At 36.9% G+C, this 25,374-nt stretch overlaps 1 protein-coding gene across 1 annotated transcript in view; it reads left to right on the top strand.

Annotated features, from left to right (window-relative positions):
- Positions 1-25,374, top strand: part of LOC108777795 (SAM and SH3 domain-containing protein 1) — a 342,555-nt gene that overhangs the window by 266,812 nt on the left and 50,369 nt on the right. Inside the window, exon 4 of the mRNA XM_018544762.1 lies at positions 5,820-5,866. Coding sequence (XP_018400264.1) covers positions 5,820-5,866 — 47 coding nt within the window. The remainder of the gene's footprint in view (positions 1-5,819; positions 5,867-25,374) is intronic.

The following is a 25,374-nucleotide window of genomic DNA, read 5'->3' on the forward strand; positions in this document are numbered from 1 at the left end:
TTTTTCTCGTGTAAAAATCATTATTTAAGAAAACAGTATTTTAATAAAGGAAATAAAGATATCAGGTGATATATAATTTTCATATGACTATATATGTCCGAAACGATTTAATTTTAAATATACAAAAGTATCATATTTAAAATAAAAAGTTCATTTTTTCTAAAAATTTTAATCAAAACCACTCGGGTTATTTAAAAAAAATTTTTCTTTCAATTTTAACACCTTTTATCTTTGAAAACTGTTTTGGATATGTGATTATATGAAATTTTCATCTCGATTTGGTGTGAAGAATTACCTTAAAATCTTTTAGAATACTTAAGTACCACCCAGTATATATCTGTCATCGCTTCTCTCGATTTTTCTTTTGCACTCGATTCTCGGCAATGCTATTTCGGTCTTCGTCAGACTGAGAACCGTCGGTATATCTCTTTAATAATAAGGCTTTCTCGAAATAATTTATAATAGAATTAATCGGCCGCGTTTGACGTTAGGCCGAACGGCTCAACTGCATATGCGCGGATGTCGGAGCATTTGCGTTATAAACAATCGCATGGGCCGTGGTCATAAATTAATAAAACGGACAATAACGCGGCGAAGTAAAGCCTGACTGACGTGCTGACAGCCACGGCCGATGGTCGGTTTTGTCGTGTCGACGGCCAGGTAATCCTATCGACTCGTCGGCGCATACGTCGCGTCGCGTCGCGTCGCATCGTGTTGCATAGCGTCGCGTCGCCGGAATGCGCGCGCTCGATTATCCACGCCGCGAAACTCTCGACCTCGCGCCCGTCATCGCGTGTAATCGCAGTTTTAGTCCTTTGCCATATTTCGACTCGTTCGCATCCGGTCGCCTGCGATTGTGTCAGACCATGCGTTTCGGCCGATCGATCCCGCAGGACAAAACAGATTTTTTGATCCCCGCATTGCCCCACCCTCCTCAATCCGCCGGATGAAGCTGCCGGGAATCGCCGTTGTTTCTCGCACATATGATGTACTTTCGTGTAGGTTTATTTACACGGTACCGAATGTAGAACGATTTGACGATTTCAAACGCAGCAGATTGTAATGCTTCGCCTGATTATTCGAACGATGCTTCATTATTCTCGAAGTTGTTTATTATTATTTATTGATAAACATAATCGAACAATCACAAAAAAGTATTCCTATCATTAATCCCTGTTATGATTATTATCGTTTAACAATTGCATGACGCATTTAAGAAATTTTTCTCGTATAAATATGCGTTGTTATAACGTATCAATTATAATCATTATTTAAAAGATAAATATTTTAATAAAGGAAAAAAGGATTATATGTATACTATTTTATTGAAATAAATCCAGTAGACGTGTTCATGTGATATAAATGTTTTTATTGTTAGTTATAAATTGCTATAGCAAAATTACATAAAGTTTTCTATAGTAAAATAACAGGTCTATACACATATTGTTTACTATATTAAATCTTTTGACTAGACAATTCATATTTTAGTAACACATTTTGGTGTCAAAAAAAATAAACCATACTGTAACTATTTCACGTACCTTTGAATCTTGTTTCTGTTAAAAAGCTAAATCAGCGCTTGTGACTGTAGTTTTCGTTGAATTTAGATATTTATTGCTTTTGTGTGAAAGAAATGCGATTGTTAAAAACGTAATCCAATATCATAATGTTAAATGTGAGTTTTGCGGTAACATGCATTTTATGTGAAACACGAGATTATTTTTGTCAGACAAAAATAACGGACTTTGTTTCAACGAGAAACGTGCGCTTATGAATAACGACGGAAACTGCTATTCTCTCGTCGAATTCATTCATTATTACAAATGTATCGCGCGTGATTATACTGGAATCACGTTAATGCAGCACACCGGATACGTGCCGTTTCTATGCCCTTCTCGCCAACTGTGCACTACGTATTCGGCGTCAACCGCAGGCATGTCTTCAGCCATAAAAAATACTGAATCTAGTTTGCAATTTAGCTAGTTGCCATGTTTCGCGCCATGTAAAATAAAGTTTCTCGTATATATCTTTTTTTTTTCATGCATGAAATTATACAACATGCTTTCGCTGGAGATAAAAGATGCGAGATTTTTATTCCAAAACTGTTTCATATTAGTTTAAATAGTTTATAAGAAAAATATGAGAATAATCGTATTTCACGATAACAGTAATGAATGACAAAAAGCATTTTTTATATATATATTTTAAAATATAGTTTATTAAATATCTTCTAAATTACTCATTTTTAGTTTCTGAATATTTGTTTATGAATCGAGAAGCTTTAAAAATATACAAAAAAATATCGGAAGAATGTGCGAGAGAGGGACATATACGATAAATCTGATAAGACTTCAACAACACATATTTCGAAGAAATATAAGAGAATATAAAGTCCAACTCCTGAAGAAACTACAAGAAATAAGAAATAACACGAAAAACGCAGTCGAGAATGCTCGTGGTGAATTCACCGGAATTTGCATATCCGAGTGTTCTCGAGCTCGGACTCAAACAGGTCCGAAGCGAGTAGAGCTTGCTACAGTTTTCAATCGCATACGAAATATCCACGATAGGCCGTCTTGCATATTTTACATCAGCTTCCGTATTTACTCTCACTCCCTTCGGCTTCATCAGGATTCCCTGCGCGGGTGGCGGAAACGTTTTACCATCCATTTGTGTCGTACGACTCGGAAGTACGGCGTCCTTCCAACGTTCGCTCTCACCGTAGTAATCATGACTCTTAACAGCCTCCAAATCGATTGCTACTTGGCACATAGTGACGTTCGCCGTTAACTAAGAAAGAAGTAATCGGTCCTTCTAAGCCTGGATGCTGTGAACTCAACGGGAAAGGAAATCTAATACAGTTGTACGTTCGAATCATGACAAATCGGCGGCGATCGATCTTGCGACGTTTAGAACTCTCAAAAGTAAATAGGTTTCAATAAGGTGTAACTTAATAACTTTCCAAAGATTTAATCGAAGATTTAGTAACTTATACAAGAGAGAGAAGCAAAATCAAGAAAAAAATACTCTAGGTTTTGCTTCTCTCATATACCTATATAAGTTTATAAACTGCCAGTAAAAATTTCTTGATTCCCTGCGATTAACGAATAATAGCCGGCTACCTGTCGCGAAATCCGAGGGTAACGCCGATCTTCGGCACGAGAATGACGGATGTTCTTCGTTTGTTGTACTATGTTGCTGGCAGAATCTATTACGAGTCCATTGAGGAGAGTGGACCACTCCAGGCAATCGATTTCGAATAGTTGACCGTAGGTGCCGATGGAGACAGAGGAAGAGGTCCACTGCGTCGCGCCGGCGAGGAGGCTGGGAGTGGCTCGACCGGAATTGCAACGCGGTTTACCCGCTGAGAGATGTTAGCTTTTCGTCAAAGGGTCCTATTAGTATGCGGTTAGTATTACGGCGCGTTGTATCAGGATACATTGAGGCATTGAGGCAAGATACGACGCGCTATTACCGATTCTCTGGCACGTGAACTACCGACCTCTTCGCCATTCTCTCTCCATCCCGCGAGCCATTCCGCCGCCCGCATCACCGTCGCACGCGAGTACGTGCGTTTGTACCTACCGCGACACTTCTCGACTTCCTACCCCGGATCGCTTTGTGCGGGACGTTCGGTAGAAACGGGAACGTTGGATCAGCCAATAAGACGATTAGTGCGCGCTCGACCCTTAACACTGCAACATCGGAAATCGCCGCGCGCGCACACATTCCAGCGTGATCTACCGTAAGAGATCGACTGCTTCTACTGGCTCGGGGAGATACTTGGAATACTTCAGTGAATACCGCCATTTACGGCGACACGATGCTTCACGTATCCCGAGACGTACATTGGAATTTACGCATACTCTTCCGTATGGTTAAATGGAAAAGGATCGCTTAAGTCATTACGCCAGTTATATTTCAATTACTCATTTGTATGCGCATTCAGAACGTAGAAAAAAAAATGATAACTCTGAATTCTTTCATTTACGATAGAAGCAGTCTTTCTTTTTTTTTTTTATTATTTAGAACTGCCTTTTTTTACTTGCAGTAAAATACAGCTTAGCTGACCAATCTTACAAATCGATTGATATTTCGCAAATTGGGCCAAACTCATCCTATTGTTTTTCTCTACCATTTTCTCTTTTTATATTGTCGCAATTTCAAACATGAACATATAGGTACATATATTTTTGGAAGTGGAAAGGAAGAGTTTCTTTTCGGGTATGTACGAATGAACTGTCGAACGATCGTAATTGTTATTAACTCTCCGTTGGCAATTTTTATCCTTCTTCCACAACCTGGATCTTCGAATTTTAGTGCAAATTTTTATATTGTATTATTTTGGTTCTAACTATTATAAATTTTGGATTGTATAAAAATGCGAAAAATTCTTAGAACTTGTGAAACACTCATTAACAGTTGCATAATTATTTTTTACTATTTCGTTTATGATAGTACATAGACGATTATACATGAGAGGAAAAAAGGACGTGAAATCCGTTTTCGACGGACAATATACGGTTATGTAAACTACGTATATGGAAAACACACCTATATTAATGACAATTCCATAATTTCGCTGCACAGAATTGCGCGTTTGTTAAACTGCATGTATAATGTTACCTTTGACCATCAGTATCTAATTTGATGCCCGTAGGGAGATCACGTCTAACTGTATGGAACAGAACAATCTGATTTTCCATTATTATAATGAAATATTACTTAAGAAATGTAAATGACGAATCTTTTCGCCTTTTACACACAGTTGGAAAATTTGCACCAAATTTAACATATTTCAATTTGAGTATCCCGAATAGTCCACTCAAATCTTTTAGTTAATTTAACACAAAATGAATACACAAATTTAAAAATTAGTACAGAAACGTGATGCTGACACAGTTTGTAAACAATCATATTTTTTCATTAAAATTAACATTTATAATATGTTAAATTAACACATTTTATTTATATATCCGAGTACATATATATTTATTTATTTTAAAATGTACGTTTTAAAAAATATTATTTTTATGTTATTTGTTCATTTATTTTAAAATTGTATTATTTTATTGTGTGTTAAGAAAAATCGAATATTAATTTGACATAAAATATCCAAACACGATTTTAATAAGCTCTGAGTGAATAATTTCTAACACAAATAGGAAATGTCTTTCATTGTATATATATGAATTGGCACTTATATAAACTTCAACATGATTCGTATCATTAGCCAAAATAAAAATTACTTCGAATTATAGAATATATTACAATTTATGCAAAATTTTGCTAAATAGATCTTTATTTTTTAAAATTCGAATTGTTTTCTTATATTTTGTGGAAATAGTTCTCATGAAGGTACTCTGCGCATGTAATCTACTACACTGTTTTACGTATTACGCAAATGACTGCGTTAAATTCGAGCGAGAAACCAAATCGCGCTACTGTAATACGTATTAAATTGAAATAATACGCACTAACTAAATTGAAATTAACTCCCTAAACACTGGTGAATTCATTATCGGCACGTAATAGTATCAAAATGCGCGCTGACCGATCCATTTCGCGTATCAAAGGAAGTATTAAATCCCGACGACCAATCGGTCTATTACGCTTAACATCGATACCCGTCATTTCTATGCGACCATATATTGACCGTGTGTTTGTTCGGTAACTGGCGGCACCACGGCGAAATATCGTCGCGGATGAAAACGAATGGGAAACGGAGCGGAAAAGCGCGTAGATGTCGGGCGGCGTGCCAAGCGGCGCCGTTCCTTTAATTGTTAGCATATTTTAACCGTAATTTTCCTCTGTTCCAGTTGTCTGAGCCCGAGATCTGCGTTCTTCTACGAGTTCCCTCCTAACGGTAAGTCGCGCCTAGACTTCGCAGCTTCATTTGTCTCTGTTTAAGATTTAGGAGGCGTAAAAGAGAAAACTCGAGCCTCCGTTACTTCGTTCCTCCGTCCTTTCATTTGTGGAACGAAACTGGAACGCTTACACAAGTGCTATTTCTGCCGAGTGGCATAGCCAGTACATAGCTATCTTTTACGAGCATTAATGTAATATTGTATTTTTATTTTCGGTGATTGATTCAGATCAAGTTAGATATGCTTTATATGTTGTTATTAACACAAATAGGTCGTTCGAAATGTTGTAGATAAGCTCCATCGATCGCGAATTACCCTACTAACCGTAATTTGCTTATACACTTTAATTGCTGAATAGTAAAGCAAGATGCTGAATAGTAAAGCGTTTGCAATTAGGGACGTATGTATAATTAGTATATCTGTTTTAAAATATCATTACTCTATTGCTATTATCATTAAGCGCGAAATATATCGGTTTTATGCTCCCCCCCCCCCCCCTCTAATGATAGTAGTAAAGTAGCTTATTTTTATGTCTCGTGTTATTAAGAAATACTTTACGCGAAAACGTTGCATTACCTTCATGCTTGGTTTAATCACAATAGCATTAGCGTTGCGTCAGTATCAGAAAACCTCAATTATCTCGTACATATATTACCTTCCATAGTTTCGACTTTCCATGACAATTCGACATAAATCACGACTAATAGAGGACCATTTTGAACACGGAATCCTCAATTACGTTCTTTCTCTTGATTTATTCGACATACTAGCGGCGTAGAAATTATTTTACGAAAACGTAGCAACTTTGTAATGGATTGAGAAAACTGCACTAAAGTAAACTACACACTTGCGAAAGGAGCCAGGCCACATATAGATTTGAATGCAGGAGCTTATTTAATGCATTGATTGCATGCTTTGCACGATTCTCGTGGCAAGTGCATGCATACGAGGATACGAACGCGATTTTCAAAGGGCCAAGGTATCGTTCCTTTGTGCACGTCTTTACCAATAAAACATTTCTAAATGGTCTAACAATGGAGCAATTGCGAACGGACATTGCTTGCCATCCTCAGTGTTGCGATATGCAGCAACTGTTGTGTTGTTATGTAGGAATGTACGAGATAGAATCTTGCGACACGCATCTTTGCACGGCCATCGGTAGCCGATTATCACTTTTTTACGCAACTGGTGTCGTGTTCAGTACATCGGATAACATTGTTGTCCCGCGTCTCATTTGTTATACAATACGCGGATAATATCGATCGAGGAACACGTATCTGTAATCCCATATTCAAACCAGAAGTCCGTCGATGGCTTAACTTGTGGCTGCCCTCACATAGCTCCTTAAACTTTTTAACATCAAGAATGATAATATTATTATTTACAAATTTATTTATACTAATAAAAACTTAAGAAATTATTTCTAAAAATATTTGCACAAAGTAATAGGAAAATTTTGTTTTTGCTCTTGAACGTAATGTAAGGATAAGAATAACACAAAAAGGTTAGTTTCCAATCCTTTTAGTTTTTATAATATTATATAACTTTTTTTTTGTAATGCCCATGTTTGTTATCGCTTTTCTCTGAAGAACTCGTGAGAAATAAGACATTTGTCTTAAAATTATTTGTTGTGTCATATTTGCAATCATAATTCAATCGAAAAATTCGAACAAAGTTTTTCTTAAGATACACAACTTGGTCCTATTTTTTATAGATTAATAACTTTCAAAGAAACTTATTTTGTAACAGCATTTGAATCTTATAACATTTTATGGGAAAGAAAGTTTAATAGAAAAATGATAATGTTGCCGCGTGTACAATTATTATATTAATCATATATTAATAATAATTATTTATAAATAGCTAGAAATTATGAGAAAAAATTAATAGAAAAAATAGAACATTAACTTAAGATGCAACACGCGATTATTTCCAATGACTAATTAGATATTATCAACAACATTTCATAGTTATAATCGGCGTAATTAATTAACTCTGAATTGATGACTGCAAATGTATTTATTATTTATAAGAGCAGATATTTTGCGCAATTATAAATTATTTTATTATGTTATTTGTACGGGCAGTAATAATTTCTTTAACACTGCAGTGTGTATGAATCGATTCGAGATTAATGACGATCACATTTTTACTTTGATTGAACGAGTGTGACCCTTCCGGGTTAATCGACCTTGGATTAATTCAAATTCACTGCAACCGAAAATGCTATTAAATTCTAATATGTCACATCACGCTTTGAATTTTTTGTTAACTTGAACGTAATTCACTCAATACTTTCAAATTGTGAGTAATACGCAAATCGCTGGATTAAGTAATTAACGTAATGGAAAATCGTGATATTGGCTATCTATAATACATAGATTTTTTTTAATATGTTGCATCTGCAATATTAGATTTCAATTTTACAGTTCTAGGTGATCGTCAATTTGATTTAGTTAATGGCATCATATCGCATTAAAACGTTATTTTTTAACTTTACTCATAATAAAATGTCAACTGGATAAACATTCAGCATTTTCGAATTATAGAATTTCGTATTTTTTTTTATTAATCTTTGTATAATCCATAATAATAAAATACGCGTTGCGTGTAATTAATGTCGGGGATATCGCAAAGTGCTATGCGATTATTCTGGTGATTATCACGCGCGATCGTAATTAACTGTTTTCGAGAGTATTGTGGATGTGACGAACTAATCTGAAAGGAGGAGAAGACCTGGAAGGCATCAACCGATGACAGTGCAATCATGAAATAAATAAATATTTTATTTCACAAAGATATTTTATATATATAATTTTATAGTAATCGTATTTTCATGTTCAGTTCAATACATTTTCAATTGACCTTTAATCAAAGTGTGATCTTTGAACTATTTTCAAGATAGAAATTTTATTATTTAAATTTCTATTTTAAAATAATTCAATTGTCACATTTAACTTTTACGGATTAGTTCGTCACATTCATTGAAGAATGTGAAAAACTATATGAAACTCTATGATACGAAAATGCTAAATTTATATACTCCACAGAGTTGACAAATTTAAAACAGTTTACACAAACGTACTTATTAATTATTATATTGGGGTATCATGACGTCATTTAAAGTACTAAATATTGCATCTGATATAAAATTTATATAATTTATGTGACGGTTATAAATTTAGGTCTTCAATATGAATTTCTGCATTTGTTGTGTGCGATAAGGTATTTTTGAATGAATATTTACTGCTATCTGATATCATTCACATATATCGTATCCTATAAGAAATATTCGAAGTTACGATTGCATTTTCCTTCGAGGCGCAGTGTTCGGGTCCACCACTGATTTTCGCCAGCGAGATACACGCTCGAGGAGGTAGTTACGTATATTACTAGCGCACATGCAATCGGCCTTGCACCCGGGAGAGAAGAAATAAAACCAAGACGGGAAACGCGCGCCGCGGCGCGGCGGAATTTTTCGAGATATCGAAAAACACTTTAGATCTCGTATTGGAAAGGGGGCTGGAAGGGAACGGTAGGACCGATGGGGGACCTAGCGTTGATATTTCATTTTTATTGACTTCTACCACCACCCTCATGCGCGTTATATCTTTTCTAGCTATGAATACATAATTGAGATGGAGTTCTCCCTTCTTGCTTGCCTTCCTCTCTCTTCCTTGTCCTCCCTTCTCTCACCTTCCTCTTTTCCTACATATAATGATAATATATTATCTTTAACACTGTCTCATTTTCTATTTTTGTCTCCTTGAAACCATTTGAGCTTTTAATTATTCATTTGATTGAACTTAATATATTCATTGAACAGACTCGCTTTAATTTGATGTTTTATTTTACTTTTTTAATTTTAATTTTTCTCGGATGCAGTGACCTTAATTTTACAAAAGCATTGATTTAATTAAATTACTTCTTAATTTATTCGATGAATATATTATTCTAGATATTGATTTGATTTAGCCAATTTATTCGAAAAAACGTATACTGTCCGTACAATTTGTCTAATATTGAAATAAAAAGTGTACCTTTTTTCACGTATATTTCTCATAGTGTATTAATTTGTGAAAAATATTTGGCACAATATCGATTACACTATGGAATGTTTTATAAAAATATTCTACATTCGTAACGAAATCAAAGGAATAAGGAATATATATCATAGCATAATAAATTTTTTCTCTTTCTCTCTACTATGTTTCCCGTAACGTTTGCTTAAATTCCAAAATTCCTCGAGCCGACGTGCTCGATGTTCAACGGCGAATCGTTGACACCCCTCGTCTTCTGGCGTTCCTGACCAGTGACGAGCTTCTCAGGCACCCTCGTGAAATTCTCGACTCTGCTCCTCACAGCGTCTACTGCACTACAGTAGAGATACTACTCTGAAATGTGGGGACTAATCAGTTTAGGGTGGAAACGCGCGAAGCGGCGCACGCTTAACAGTAATTCCGTGTAAGAGACGTCGATGCCAGGATTGCTGCAGCACTTAGCAGTTGTCGCGTAGTACACAACGGCGGGAGACCAACCAAAGCCGAGAGCCAGAACCGAGCCCGAATCTCGAGCAAGGGTTGCCGGGATACGCAAATACTCTCGCGCGGGTTGTGCTTGCTTGGCGAAACGCGTGGACTGTGAGAGAGCAAGCTTGTTTGTCTGGACTGGAATCCAAGTAAGAGGCGAGCGACCAAGCAGAGACGCGACGATGTGTGGGAGATAGAGAGAGAAATTAGGAAAGTGCGCTTATCCTCGCATAGCGTGTGTAACTGCATCGTGCTCTTCTCCGATAGTAATGCGCTACACCAGTACCGGTATCCGCATGGGGATGAATGGTAATGAATGTATCGTACATTTGCGCATCGTATATCGAATTCGTCGAGATCACATCTTTACTTTTCAATAGATATAGATATCACCTTCTTCCATTAAAATTAACTCAGTTCAAAAAAATTAATTTGCCAGAAAAGGGGAAAAATGTTTTTCAATATTTGACGGAAAATTTTAAGAATTTTTTATGAAATTAAGTTATAGTCCGCAGTTATGATGATTGATAGGATCATATTTATTTAATTTATTTATGGCAATAACTCGAAAATTTGCATGTTATTTAAGTTATGTCACTTTTGAAGTAAAAGAGCAATATGTACGTATGATTGAAGATAGTCGTTTGAAAAATCTTTTTTTTTAAATATTAATTGCTGTTATCTTATTATTAGGAAATAAGTTACATTTTATTAAAGTTTCTCCATCAATGATCGTGCAAATAGCTATGATAATCGCTTTATGATAAAGTTTTCGTAGTTTCTCGTAGTTACTTTTTGCGAGTTAAAAAAGAAGAAAAACCTACGCTTTTGCCGTATATATGTCGGTCTCCGGAATAATATTTGCGGATTATTGTAGCAAGAACATTGAATATTCCTCTATGACGAAACGCACCGCTCGTATAGAGTCGAATCCAGCTAGATGATGTGTTTATCCTTCGTGCGAGTGCATTTTGCCAATGTCACGTTCCGCTTACTGTGACGGAATCGATGATAGTGTGTTGTTGTCTTTCTCACATCTCGAAGCCGTTGTGAAATTCCGTATATGACGAACGAGCACTGTTCAAATAAAAATAACGATATATGTGTTCTTGTAAAACACTATTTTGTGCAGATATGGAACTGGTGCTAACATTTAATCTAAAAATTGTATCTTATAAAGTAATATTAAGCACCGTGGGTGGGGGGGGATTTGCTATTAATATCAACAAAGATTTTATATCGTTTAATATTTTTTTGTATATTGACGATTTTATAGAAAAAAAATAAATTTTATCCGAAAAGATGTTATAAAGATATGTAATGCATTATACGATGCGTGAATTGATAGTCATTGCAAATCCAATTGCTGGAATGCTTACTCAGTGGATTGATTCCTTGGCCACTGATTGCTAAATACGCATCTGCGGGAAAGCAGATCTGGTCCGTCTGGATTGAAACCACGATAGGGAAAGCCGCATTTGTGTACCTCGCCGCGTATTGAATTGCTTCGACATGCCGAGCTTTCATCTAAAATCCAAACGACGGCGATTTCGTTTGTATTCTATGACATACGGTTTTGTCGTCTCGTGTAAAGTTCTGTGTTTCATATATACTCACAAAGAATCGATAACTTTTAAATGTACGTGAGAAGGTTCAATAGAAAAGATATGAAAAGAAGAAGTAATCTGGTTTTAAATCTTTCAAAATCTGCGCATTTTTCCATACAACAATGCAACGAAATGATGGTATAGACAGACGAATTCGTGCATATCAGCGATTTGTTGTGGGGCTTTTAGCCAAAATTAACTTTTTTTTTACGTTGATCTTTTAAAAGTGACCCCTAAGCAGAAATAAATTTTTCTCACTAGCGTGACCGTACTCTTTTTTGATTATTTTTCCGTCTCTTTTTGCCGTTTGCCATGAAAGATGTGTGATCGGCCCTCGGGCTTGTGGATAACGACGCGGCGAATTGCGACTCCATTGGCCGTTTTTCGCAGCTAAAACCGATCGAAAATACATTCGGCCAAAGTAAAGGGAAAAAAGGAAGTAACGAAACGCGTTTTCTCGAACGACAAACCCAACGGCAAGGCTTTTTAACGCGATTGCTCTCTGACGGCGCGCGTCCTGACTGTGTTTCCGTACGAGCAATTGAATCACTGCCGGCAATCAACAGGAACTTTTCGCGCAAAGAGGAAAAAGCGAGTCGCATGGGCGCTCTGCAATGATTGCTATAACACGATTTGTCCGTCGCGATTCGCGGCCCAGTTATTGTGCTTTTAGCGATGTTGCTTTGGCCGATTGGTTTTTCATCTCGGATGATATAGCGTGAAAGGGATATAATAATCTGAAAATGTAGCGAAAAATAAAGTATTGTTTTTGAGTTCTGTTTTGTTCTCGCTGGTGCATATTGCTGAAAGAGTAACGTGATTATATCGTTTGTTGTTACATGACTCGATGAAAGTAACCAAAAAATCTCATATTATATTTTTATTATTTTTCCGCAATATTTGGCACTTCGATCAACGATACTTTATGGTTATTACATAGTATCACGAAAGGAACCATTCTTCTTAAAGATGCTTTCACAGCGAGAGGAATTAAGCTCCGTATATTAAAGCGAAGTCGAGTCCCTTAGCGCGGTGTAGGTGATAAAGCGACATAAGCTTAACTTTCTTAGTGGCACATCAATTGAATGATGAAGGTAATAAAAAGATACGAGTATATGCTTTTAACGCCATCATACTACTTTACGACTTATAGCGCTCCACCTTCGTACAAAGCTCGTAAAACAAAGCACCGCAAATAAGGAAACTTGGGTAAATAGAGCAGTTCGCGCACGATTCTTCAGCATATCTCATCCTTTCGCGTGTTTTATTTCATGGACGTTTATCTTCAGGTTATCAGATTGGGAGATTTTTTAAATTTGAAAGAATCTGGGAAAATTTTTAGGAAGATATATATATATATATATATATATATATATAGGGAATGTATTAATGGAGAATTTGATAAAATATCGAAAACATTTTAAGCATAAACGATTGAGAGAGAGAGAGAGAGAGAGAGAAGCGAAAATTTTTTTAATATAAAAATATTTAATTTTATTTTTTTATTAAAATTGCATGATAAATATATATTCCGATGAAATATTGCTGAGGTTTTTTTATGAATTCATATAAATATATATTTTCATGAAATTTATTAACTTAGAGAACGCATTATTAATCGTAAATTTTACAGATGAATGAGGTCATTGAATGCTAAAAGCTATGTGCTTTCAGTAGTCATCAGATCTAACTAAAAGCTAGTAACACACAGACAAGTTTTTAAAGATATAATCCGTTATATATTAGTATTGTGACAAAAAGTGTAATAAGTGATTTAATTTTTAAACTTTTTATGCTATTACACATTTTTATTAATTAGTATTATGAGGGGAAACACATTGAACTACATTTCCATTTTGAGATTAAATTTCATAGTGCAATTATTCTTTCTTTTTTTTTAAGTTAATATAATTACGTTTTTTTGTTTTTATAAAGACCTAAATTAAAAATATTTTGTCATTTTTAAAATGTAACATGTACGAAAATATTGTATTATTTTATTATCTTAATTTAGAAAGTGACCTATTTCTTCGTACGGTAATATTTACGCATCAATAAGTAATATTATATCAATCAATATCATGGTTATGTTAATGAAAAGTTTGTTGAAATTAAGACTTTCACATATTTATGTAAATAGTGATAAAAATTTAACGGAGTATTAATCTTTAGAAAGATGTGTAACCACGCATTGTCGAAAATATCGACACTTCTTATTGTATGTTATTGTATATTAAACGCAAAAATACTGGTCATATCGCATTTATTTGTTGAGATGTCTGACTGTTCGATCAATCCAGTAATGACCAAGCGGTTTGCGTACTGGCGGTGCTTTGCAGACGTATAGCTGCAAATATTCTATTCAAGCTCGTGCAACTTTCCCCGTCCTTCGCAAAGTCACGGTGCGACGCGACGTGTCGGCGAAGGGATGCGCTCGTTACGAAACGGACGGCGACATGGACGTGACGGGAGGGTGGTGTAACGTAGCACGGCGGAAATTAATAACTTCGATACGTTCGTAATAGCCGTGTTTCCGCTAACAGCTACTCGAGGCCGCGCTTTTCACGACGCTGTGTCGCAACGGAATTCTCTCCCCCTCTGTCACCCCCGGTGAACGTTTACCATTGAAACATCTCCATTTCAAATGCCCGCAAGGGGAAATATAACATCATAAATCATCGCCCCGAATGCTTGCGAAACGAGCGCGCGCACGCCAGTAGGGAATGCGTTAATCTAAGAAAGATTGACGTCCGGCTTTCCAAGCAGGATATAAAGCACGACGCTTCGTTTCGCGTTGCTCGCCGCAACGCGATCGTTCCTCCGTTGTGCACTTTGCGCATGTTAATCTTTTCGCGGCTCCACGATTATGATAGGATACCTTCTTCCGTGAATGATTGATAAGCGAACGTATCTCTTTCCCGTGCCGTGTTTTATTTTAAAAGTAAAATAAATCAATTCAACGCGAAGGATCACCATCGCGGAAGAATAGTTTTTGACGTATTAAAAAAATAAGAAACGTTATAATAAACATTAGTTTACATATATTTAATTAAAGATATTTTAGATAATTTAACAAAATCGTTTTTTCCATGTACAATTTGCGGCTAATTGACACTCGTCGCAATACCGATAACTGCCTTGCCGTTGAACATTGACCGTCGTTCAATTCACAGGCAACGGAATGCAATTGAATTATCGTGAGCTCATCACTGGTATTTCTCTCACTCACTCTCTCCCTCTCGGCCAACGCGTTCTGTCCCTTGTCTCTCGCCTACGCGGTCGTTCTCTCCCATTAAACAATACCTTTATGCAAATCATCCCGGCTTAATTGCGACTGCTTTGCATGCGTGGATTATCCGCGTGACAATCATGGTATCGCGATCGCCAATAGTATCGTTCGCGACCGCGGGGACCTCCCACGTCGTTTCCCGTGTGCTACCGTACGTGGAATACAATGGTATTTTATACGAGACACGAAGAATCTCCGACGACTGCACCGTAGCGTCATTACTACAAAACATTCTCATTATCCCCTTATCCGCATTCCTGGCTTCTTCAGAAACGCGCCGCGCCGCTATTATTATTGTCATTATGCGTCTTCAGAAATTAGGCACGCGTATTGTTCGGCGCGCAACGATTTAATTTTGCGTGAGAAGAAGGTCGAGCAGGTGGAACTTATTCTTTGCGGCATTTGCCGGAACGCGGTGCAATTTAAAATGAATAAGAGTAATAACTTCCTCCGTAAAGTGTATACAATTAAGATACGTGATCAAAGATCGTAATCTCTCTAACAGAATAGCATGGACAATACTTGCATGGGAAGCATTAAAAAATAATAGGATTCTGTAGTAAAAATTGATCAGATAAGTGTGGGGCGATACATAATGTATCTACAGTAACATGAATGATTGAATCATTATTACTTGCCATTGTAGACTAGCTTTTGCCGTAATAAAGTGCAAAAACATCGGACATAATGTTTATCTTATTAAACATCTCATCATCCATTTTATCTTCTAATATTATCTTTTATCTTTTAATATTATAAAACTCGAACGATAATATTCGCAATATTTCATTGAGATTTCCAACGGAAAGAACAATTTTGCTAAAGTATTCAAAAAATTAAGTAGACTTTAAAATCTTTTTTTTTTTCAGATCATCAAAATAATATATATGTAGATAATTTAAGCATAATGAGCTATGCTTCAAAAAGTGTTGATATCATAGCAACCACAGCTTGAGTTTTCATACATAATTATTTTGCTGCGGTTCAACATAATTATTTTCAGATATGCATCCAGCTAAATTTTTAGATACTTAGCAAAACCGTTCTTTCTCTAAAAACATCATATCTCACGAACCATGTCTCTGTTAAAATGAAAAGCATTTCGCTCCCAATTAAAACAGTAGACACAGGTATGAATTACAGAAAGGAGCGCAGCAATGAAAAGTAATTGTTTTGTTGGCGCAAACTCATGTCTCGTGCGTATAGCTGCAACCCTTTTGAGAAGGGCGCAAGTGCTCCTTATACTTCGAACCTCGTCACCCCGTACTCGGCGAACACGTCGCAAAAAAGAACGAGCGAGGTCTGATACTTTTGTGTACGCACCACCTTTCTCGACACGATGGTAGTCATAGCAACGACACAGACAGAGCTCCGGCCGGTACGGCAAAAGCGTAACGAAATAGGGAAGAATAGACAATGACGACGCAACCGCATCCGGACGAGGGAAGCCTCTCGATGCGATTCCTGACGTGACGCCGCGAGAACCGCAAGCCCGTGCACGCGACACCACTTGCTCGCATGCCTTGGAGCACATCCAGTTTTCGCGCCCTCTGCCCTCCGCTTTCCATTTTCCCATCTGTTTTCGTATCTTATCCGGACTCCGCCCGTCCGTGCCAGAAGTTCGAGATGTTCGCCGAGAGCTCCTGGTACACTCTTTGGATACTTTGTCGATTACCTCACTCTTGCTCGTCTTGCTGTCACCTTCGTATCAATTAAATATATCGCAAAAAGGCGACGAAGTAACTGATATGCATGGAAAGAACGGTTTTGTTGTAATATATAAAAAACTTAGCTAAACGTAGATCTGAAATTTTGTTAAACTGTCAAAATTTATGTAGGATGCTTAAACTGATTGCTAGAATGTCTAAACTTTTAGCAACATTGCTCATCATATTTGAGATTTCCACATAATTAATTCGATGATTAAGCAAAATTATTTTCAGAACTAGTATTAAATTGAATTAGATACTTTAACAAAATTGTCCTTATATAGGACGTTAAATTATAACTGAAAATACAATTCAATAATTTGTAATTAGATATTTGTTTATTTATAAATTCACAGTTTATAAATGTGAATAATTTTCGGAACAAATGGATAGATTTATAATTGAAGTAAATTAATTAGCAGTTGAAATTAGGAGTTGCAAGCTTCTTTATTTTGTAAGTAGTGTTTTTAGATAATTTGTCTTGAATGAATTAATAATTAAGAATTATACTATTGTGTGTTTACATGACTAAATAAGGGTTAAACGTCTCGGTGGGATGTTTAACCCTCCGTCAGCTTGAGCGCGAGAAGGTTTATGTTGTAACACCATTCGCTTGCATGTTTTGGAGTGCATCTAACTTGCGTAACCTTCACGTTTTCCTCTCTTTATTTTGTATCTATACCATTCTTATTTTGTTAAAGTCATATTTTCTCGAAATCTTATTTAACATTGATTTTTTCAACATTTCAGTTAACATTAATTTTAATTTTTTTAGTCTTTTGTATCTATTAAAACTACGTTATGATTCTGATTAAAAGAAGATACGTATTTAAATAACCGTAATCAACACTAATTGATAGCTCGAAAGAAAAATAATAGTCTCAACTTTTTCTCATTGAAATATAACATGATGCAATGCGTGTGATATTCGTCGAATTGTTAAAAGAAATAATAGAGGATACAGATCTTCTAGATATACAGTTGTTAATTGGACATCCATACAATTATTGCTTATTGTCGACACATCAAGCTTTATACGATCACATAATTGCTTGTTAGAATACAGTGAATCTGCATGGGGCGCATATTATTTTATTATCGCATACATCGAACACGCAATATTGGCAGCAGAGAATTCTACATTTAAATCGGGTTTCGTTTAGCTTAACGATATTGATCAAATATTTTTACTGATTACAACCGTATAATTAATTATTCACTTCTCGAAGGCCGCCCGCCACGTTCCGATACGAACAATATCGTTCGAGTGAAAAATGGATCGCCCGATAATATCGGCATACTCTCGTCATTTATCTCAGCCGGTTCATTTATTTGACGCCGTAAAAAAATAGCGAACTTTAAATCGATATTGACCCAACTCTATCGTCGGGACCGATGGAGAGGCTGCGCCGCGAAAAGGACATGCCGTAAACCGCGAAGATTACTTCTTCAATATTCATGTACTTCCGTCATTACCATAGAACTACCTCTAAAACCGGTCGCCTGACTCCCCCGGGAAAGGGTTAGGCTCCGAATAATTTATTTTGGCATAGGTACGTACGCAAATAAATCGTGCGCTGACGAGAATATGAAACTGATGATACCCGTTATCAAATGGTGAGATGCAGATTCCTGTATGAAAATCAATAAAACGTAAATTTTTTATGTTTTCTATTATCAGGGGAGTGTCACAAGAATTGTAATCGAAAATATCAATTTTCAATATTATTTTTCGTATATTGTGCATACATTTAACATATGGATACTTAGAAAAAATAATTTTGCTGGATAGAAAACTGAAAATAATTTTATTAGATCATCAAAAATATTAAAAAAAATATTATGTTAGAAACTAAAAAGTGATAAGTAATGCTACCAAAAATTTTAATATTCTAACAACCAATTTGAATTTCCAATAAAATTGTTTTCAGATCTCTATGCAGCAAAATTTTAAATCTTTTAGCAAAATTATTCTTTTAATGTAAGTTTTTCGTCCTTCTCTCTTTTTTTTAAGACTTATGAATTATTAATTCCCGAAATGTTACTGTTCGTTCCTGGATATTTCCGATATCCAAGTAATTCTGTACGATCAGCGATAATCGACCAATTGCTTCTTTCGGCTATCGTAGATCTCGTTCCGTGCACCAAAAGATCTCACGCCGAGTCGCGTTTATCGGGTAACCGACGCGGCGGAGACAGGGAGAACAGCCGCGGGCTTAGATAGAGAAGCGCTTCGAAACGAAGTAAATTGTTGAGGAGGTGGAAGAGAAAGGAGAAGAGGAATGCCATTACTCCGCCCGCGAAGCCGAACTCGGGCGCCTACGTGGGGCAGAAACGAGGAGGCGTTGGATGGGACAGGTGCAGGAGGGAGAAGGGGAGAAGAAAGTGGATTTTAATACCGCTTATTTTATTCATGCTTATAACCCGGCTTTCGCTCGCTAAGGATTTTCATAATAACGGACTTGTCCTCCTTCTACTTCGAAGGTCCGCAGGCGTTATAGGCGAAAAGGTAGTAGTCGATGTTGAGCTGACGAAAATTTTCCTGAAAGCAGAATTACGCCTGTGGGTCTCGCAAATGCAATATTTCCGCATATTTTCATTTCTAAAATTCGAAGAGACTTAAGAATATGAAAAATGTAATGTTAAAATTGAATTTAAGAAATAGGTTTATTAAAATGTCCGGAAACTATTTTGAAAAATAAATAATAAAAAGATTTATAATAATTGTACACGAAAAGAACGATTTTGTTAAAGCATTTAAAAATTCAGCTAAATACAGATCTAAAAATAAATTTTGGACTAATACAATAATTATGTAAGACGCTCAAGCTATTGGTCAGAATGTCAAAAGAGCTCGTAGTGCTCATTAAGCTTGAATTTTTTACACAAATATTTTGATGTGTGTGCTCTAATAAAATTATTTTTAAATTTATACATAGCTAAATTTTTAGATTTTTTAATAGGTAAGTATGCGTTTGAGGAAATGTCATGAAACTAGCGATATAACCATAGGAATATTGCGATTATAAATTCTCATCGAAATTCTAATCGTTGTCTGGTGAACTTTATGTCATCATCAAGACTATCGCGGAAGGACCATTTGCAAGATGTCTGACAGCATCACGTACATCTTATAGAATCCCGCTACTCCAAAGTAGTTCGTGTTTGCGAGGTTTTACGACTGTCCCCCCGAGGGCCCAGGAACATTGTCTTTCCACTATGTAAGTATGCTCTAGCCGGATTGCCGACTCCGTCTCTCTCTGAAAATCAAATTTGGCACGCTGGTGGCACTTCTTCCTCGACATTTCACTTCCGGGTACCAACAAACGTTTCTCCAAGTTGCATCTCCGCGACTTTATTATGCGCGTCACACGCGAGGCACTCGGCAGTCACTTTCTGGCCGCGAACTTCCGATTTTTCTGGCCATAACTCGAGCGTGTAAACCTGAGCTTGCAGAATACGTAAGACGCTTCTTGACCCCGACATCTCCTTTTTACGCGGTCGAGCCAGAGGGAAGAATGTTAACTTCTCCTCTTCTCTGTAAAAAGTTTTTCCGTCTCCACCCCCTTGTTGTCCTTCCTTCCTTCGCTCTTCTCTTTATTCACTTGCATCGGCTTTCTCTCTTCTTCACGTTGCTTTAAAACAATTCAACGAAGAAACAGCGAGGAAGTTTCGCCCGGACGCATACCAGACAGTGAGAGCGAGAAAGGGCAAGCAGCGCGGGAGAGTATGAGGCAAGATGGGGTAGAAAATCGCAGACTTTAATAACGCGTTTCCGCCGGCACGTGAAATTCTTCTCGCGTTGAGGTACAATGCGGAAAATCGAGAACACCCCGCCGCGGAAAAGGGCGCACGAAACTCTCCTCGTAATTTACGGGGAAACGTGCCGAGAGTCGAAAACCGGGCAAATATCATTGCCCGCTTCTTTTTCCCCAGTGGTCCAGTTATAATCAAGGGGTACCCTCACGAGAAACCAATTGAATTTGTCGGCAGCCGTCCGCACTATTCCCACCACCCTTCGCGAAGAACTAATTATTAGACCGCGGAGTTTCAGTTACACGTGCGCTCTATCTGAACTTTTATCATCGAGCAACGAAAAGCTAATTGAAATGAACCAAGAGCAACCAACGGGCACTTCCTGTGTATTGTATGTTTTATTTTTCGTTTAATAAAATTACAATGGCTTTTGAAACTCTCGTAAATACCTTAAAAGAAAAGCTAGAGATGTTATTTAAACCCACTTCTACATTTTAATATTTGTATGTGTAGCAATATTTTAATGTTAAAAAAATTCAAAATGTGTCATCAACAAGCCATTACAACTGTTTTCGTTATTCATTTTATACATGGAAAGAATGTTTTAGCTAAAGTAGAAGTTTAAAAATGAGATACAAATCTGAAAACAATCTTGTTAAATTATGAAAATAATTATGTAGAACGCTTAAACTGATTACTAAAATATCAAAATGCAGCATTGTCATTATTTTTAAATTTTTAATGTAATAATTATTTTGATGATCCAACAAAATTGTTTTCAGATTTGTATATCTAATCAAATTATTAAATTTTATAGCCAAAATCATTCTTTCCTTGTCTACATTGAAATGATATAATATTAATACGGCAAAGAGATATATCTTATCTTGCATTTTTCTAAATAAGTTCGTGCAATCTCAAAATATTATTTAAACGAACAAAGAAGTAAATTATATTTTTAAAAAAGGACAAAGAGAGAAAAAGAGAGGAATTATCCGCGTTGACGTTTAGATCCATGCTCGAGAAGTTCGCTACCGGCGCGCGAAGCTAAGACGAAGGGCGTTCCAGGATAGAATCTCGGGGATTGGATAATTTTTCGTGTCCACTTTCGCGTAAGCTCGAAGGGTACGTACTTACAATCTAGAGTACGTGTCGGAAGGACAGAGATGGAGAGTCGACGGCCTCTATAAAACCGAGAGAAGAATAAGAGGACGAGATCCAAGGCAGGCGTAGAGAATGCCGCGCGCGGATGCAGCCGGCTGTAACGTAACCGAGTCTGGCGCCGTATTTGTCTTTCAGTGCAGTTCTATTCGTCCCGTGTGTCTCACTTTGCTCTCACTTCTGCATCTATCGCCTTTCTCGTGTACCTCTATCTCTCGCCATCACCGCCCGAAACATACGGAGATGTTTATATTCTTGCGCGGAGATAAAGCGCGGATTGTAAAGTAATTCATGGAATGTTATCATAATTACGGTTAATCATTACCTGAAATCTTTTAGTAGGTATAATGAATAGAAGAATTACGAGAATTCAATGCACTGCAATGCATAGCTTTGGTTTAGCATATTAAGTATTTTTTTGTAATTTTAATTTTTTTGATGTACTAATTTAAAATTAACATCAATTAAAGTTAACTTTAACTAACGTGTGTTCACAAATTAAAAAGCGTAGCAAATTTGTTTGTACTAGATTATATTAATTTTAAACAGCTTCATTTGGAATAAAATATTATTGGTACACTTTTATTCGTACGATTTAATTTGATTTCTTTTTAGACATTTTATGTACAATTATTGAATTGATCTTAATAAATTTATAATTAATTAACAGGTACTCACACACATACACACACACACACATATATATATTATTAGACAACTTACTATTACAAAAATCAACAAAAATCCTCTCTAGGTATTTATTATTTTAATAAATATTGTTTATTTTAATATTTGTTTTTTCTTGACTCTGCGGTTTGGATAATTACAAGTATTTTTCTAGAACAAGAAAAATCTAATTATAAAACATACGATGGTAATTAGAAAGTACTTTTTAAAAGTGACGACAACATGCAACACACACACATCTAGCAATGAGAACTTTGTATTCTTTTTTCCCTTTCTACAGAATCTTCTTCCCGTTTCCTTCTCGGTTCAATTTCCTGCACAGCCCATCAGCTGTTACTTTCGTCGAACTTCCTTCGTGGTGGGAACGTTCGTATCGACGTCGGCAAGATGGATGCGCGCAAACATTGATCGACATTGATCGTTTAAGTATGAAACCTCGCTAACGATTATCTTGACGTTCTACGAAATTTCATGAGAACGTAGACAAGAGATAGATGCGCTATCTTCGTGGGTTCATAGCGTTTAATTCAAGAGCACCGGGATTTTATCACGGAGCAAGGTATATTAAGCATTTTTTTTTTGTACGTGTTCCTCTCTTTCATGCACACATGCTAAGTACCGCTGGAACGCTTGGTTTCGAGTCGGAGCGAGAGTCGACGACAACGACGACGATGAAGAGGGTGAACTCGGCTCGGCCGTTTTATCGCGGCTCGCCGCTGAGCAAGCAGGGAACTCCATCTCTCACGCAACTTCAGGATTTGATGCATGTGCCGCCGGAACATTTGTTCGATCCCCCTCGAGTTCCTCCCTCCTCTCGACTGTTGGGCCGTCTACCCTCCGGGAAGCGGCAGGTCTTGTCTCCCTCCTTGGTGTCTTTCTCTTCCTCGAATTTCTTCCTCCATCGCGTCCGCTCCCTTCATCCGCGCGTAACCCGCGCCTCAGCCTTTGCCGACGGAGAGGGTATTGGCCGTCTCCACGGTGTAGGCAGGTTTATTTTTATTCCATACGATTCATTCGATTGAACATGACTTGTGGTTACAGCCCGAACGATATATTTCCGATATTACGGGACGACATTCCAACTCCCGTGGTCCCGCGAGTCTCTTGTATTCTTTGCCCATATCGCTCGTCCACCCCCGCACGCCGCCCGCCGACTGGCGGGTAAAATACGTACGATCCTCTCTAGAATAATAGTAGCTTCCGGGGAATTCATGGTCGTACCCGCCCGCTTTCTCGCGGTGCGGGTTAGGGAACGGGCGTACGGTCGTTACAGCTGGTTCGATTTCGGAAATTAGCCCCCAGTATTTCCTGCAGCTCTTGGAAACCCTTTGTCAGGTAAGGATCGTCCGGACACTGCCGCACGGTGATCCGTTAAGCCACATACGGAATGCAGTGGGAGATCCTTGTAACTCGTTTTAATTGCGGTCACAAATAATTGCGGCCGTAAAGGAACGAATCAATTTTCATGAGAACGATAGGCGATTGGTTTCTCAATTCGAAAGTGATCTATCCGAAAACAATTTTGATATTAGTTATCTCGTATTCTCATTAGATTAACTATTAGTATTATCAAAATGTTATTATATGATTCTATCGTGTAATTCATTCTTAGTACTTACGCTGATTTTCCAGTTCTTTATTACACGATAGGTTATTCATGCTTGAAAAAAAGAACGATTTTACTGAACTATCTATTTAGCTAGATATAGATTAAAAAATAATTTTATTGGACCATCAAAATATTTGTGTGGAAAATTCAAGCATGATGAGCAGCGCTGCAAAATATTTTCATGTTCCAATCAACTTGAGCGTTATATTTTTTGATGGTCCAATAAAAATTTTTAAACGTTTAACTAAATTTTTAGATACTTTTTCAAAATTATTTCTATATGTCCGAGAATTAATTTTTATCACTTTTACAAAAATTATTATATGATTCTTACGTGCATATTTAAAATTTTAGAAAGTATATATATATATAACTGTAGAGTTATATATTTCTGAAAAAAGTTGTACATAAATGTTCTAATTTTTCGATGCACGTAGTATTTTAATGGAAAAAATTCGCGAGACACAAATAACTCAATCGTGTATTTATGTAAATGTTAGAATTAACATTGCGGAAGCGTAAATAATTAAATATAATGCGCAACTATTCAAAAATACCTGACTTAACAAATTCAGTGGCAACTGCGAAGGCAAACGAGACTTTAAAGAAGTTAAAGTCTCGTTCAATGTTTGTCACCGCAAAGAGCCGTAACGACGCGATGCTATTATTGCGGAAACAGCGGACGCGCTCGCTGCAAAATGCGGATTGTAATAATTGCGCGGCAACGTTAATTCGTTTCCCTTCTCGCGCGAATAATTTTCTACGTAAATACGTGTATGCATAATGGCGCATCTCCTATCCCCGCCGCGACCTTCTAATTAACACGTTACACTGTCCTAACGCGTCGCTTCGCGCGAAATCGATACAGCGCGGCATTAATTATTGCTTTACGATGGTCCTTGATTAAATCACGATATCGCTGGTTATGTCGACTCGGATGTCGTAACCAATAGTAACCATCCGGTAAACACTTTGTCGCCTGGTCGGGGAAAATTCAGTTTGCCGTCCGCGCATTAACATCATTTTGTAATACTATCGCTATCGGGACATTGTACGGCTAACGATACTGTTGTAATTACGTGGGCCACGACATAACTAGATGCTCAGTAACGATCTCAACGACATTAATACCTTTTATTGGTTTCCCTATATTTTCGCAA

This window comes from Cyphomyrmex costatus, unplaced genomic scaffold, assembly GCF_001594065.2.
Source record: "Cyphomyrmex costatus isolate MS0001 unplaced genomic scaffold, Ccosl1.0 scaffold116, whole genome shotgun sequence".
Taxonomy (NCBI): domain Eukaryota; kingdom Metazoa; phylum Arthropoda; class Insecta; order Hymenoptera; family Formicidae; genus Cyphomyrmex; species Cyphomyrmex costatus.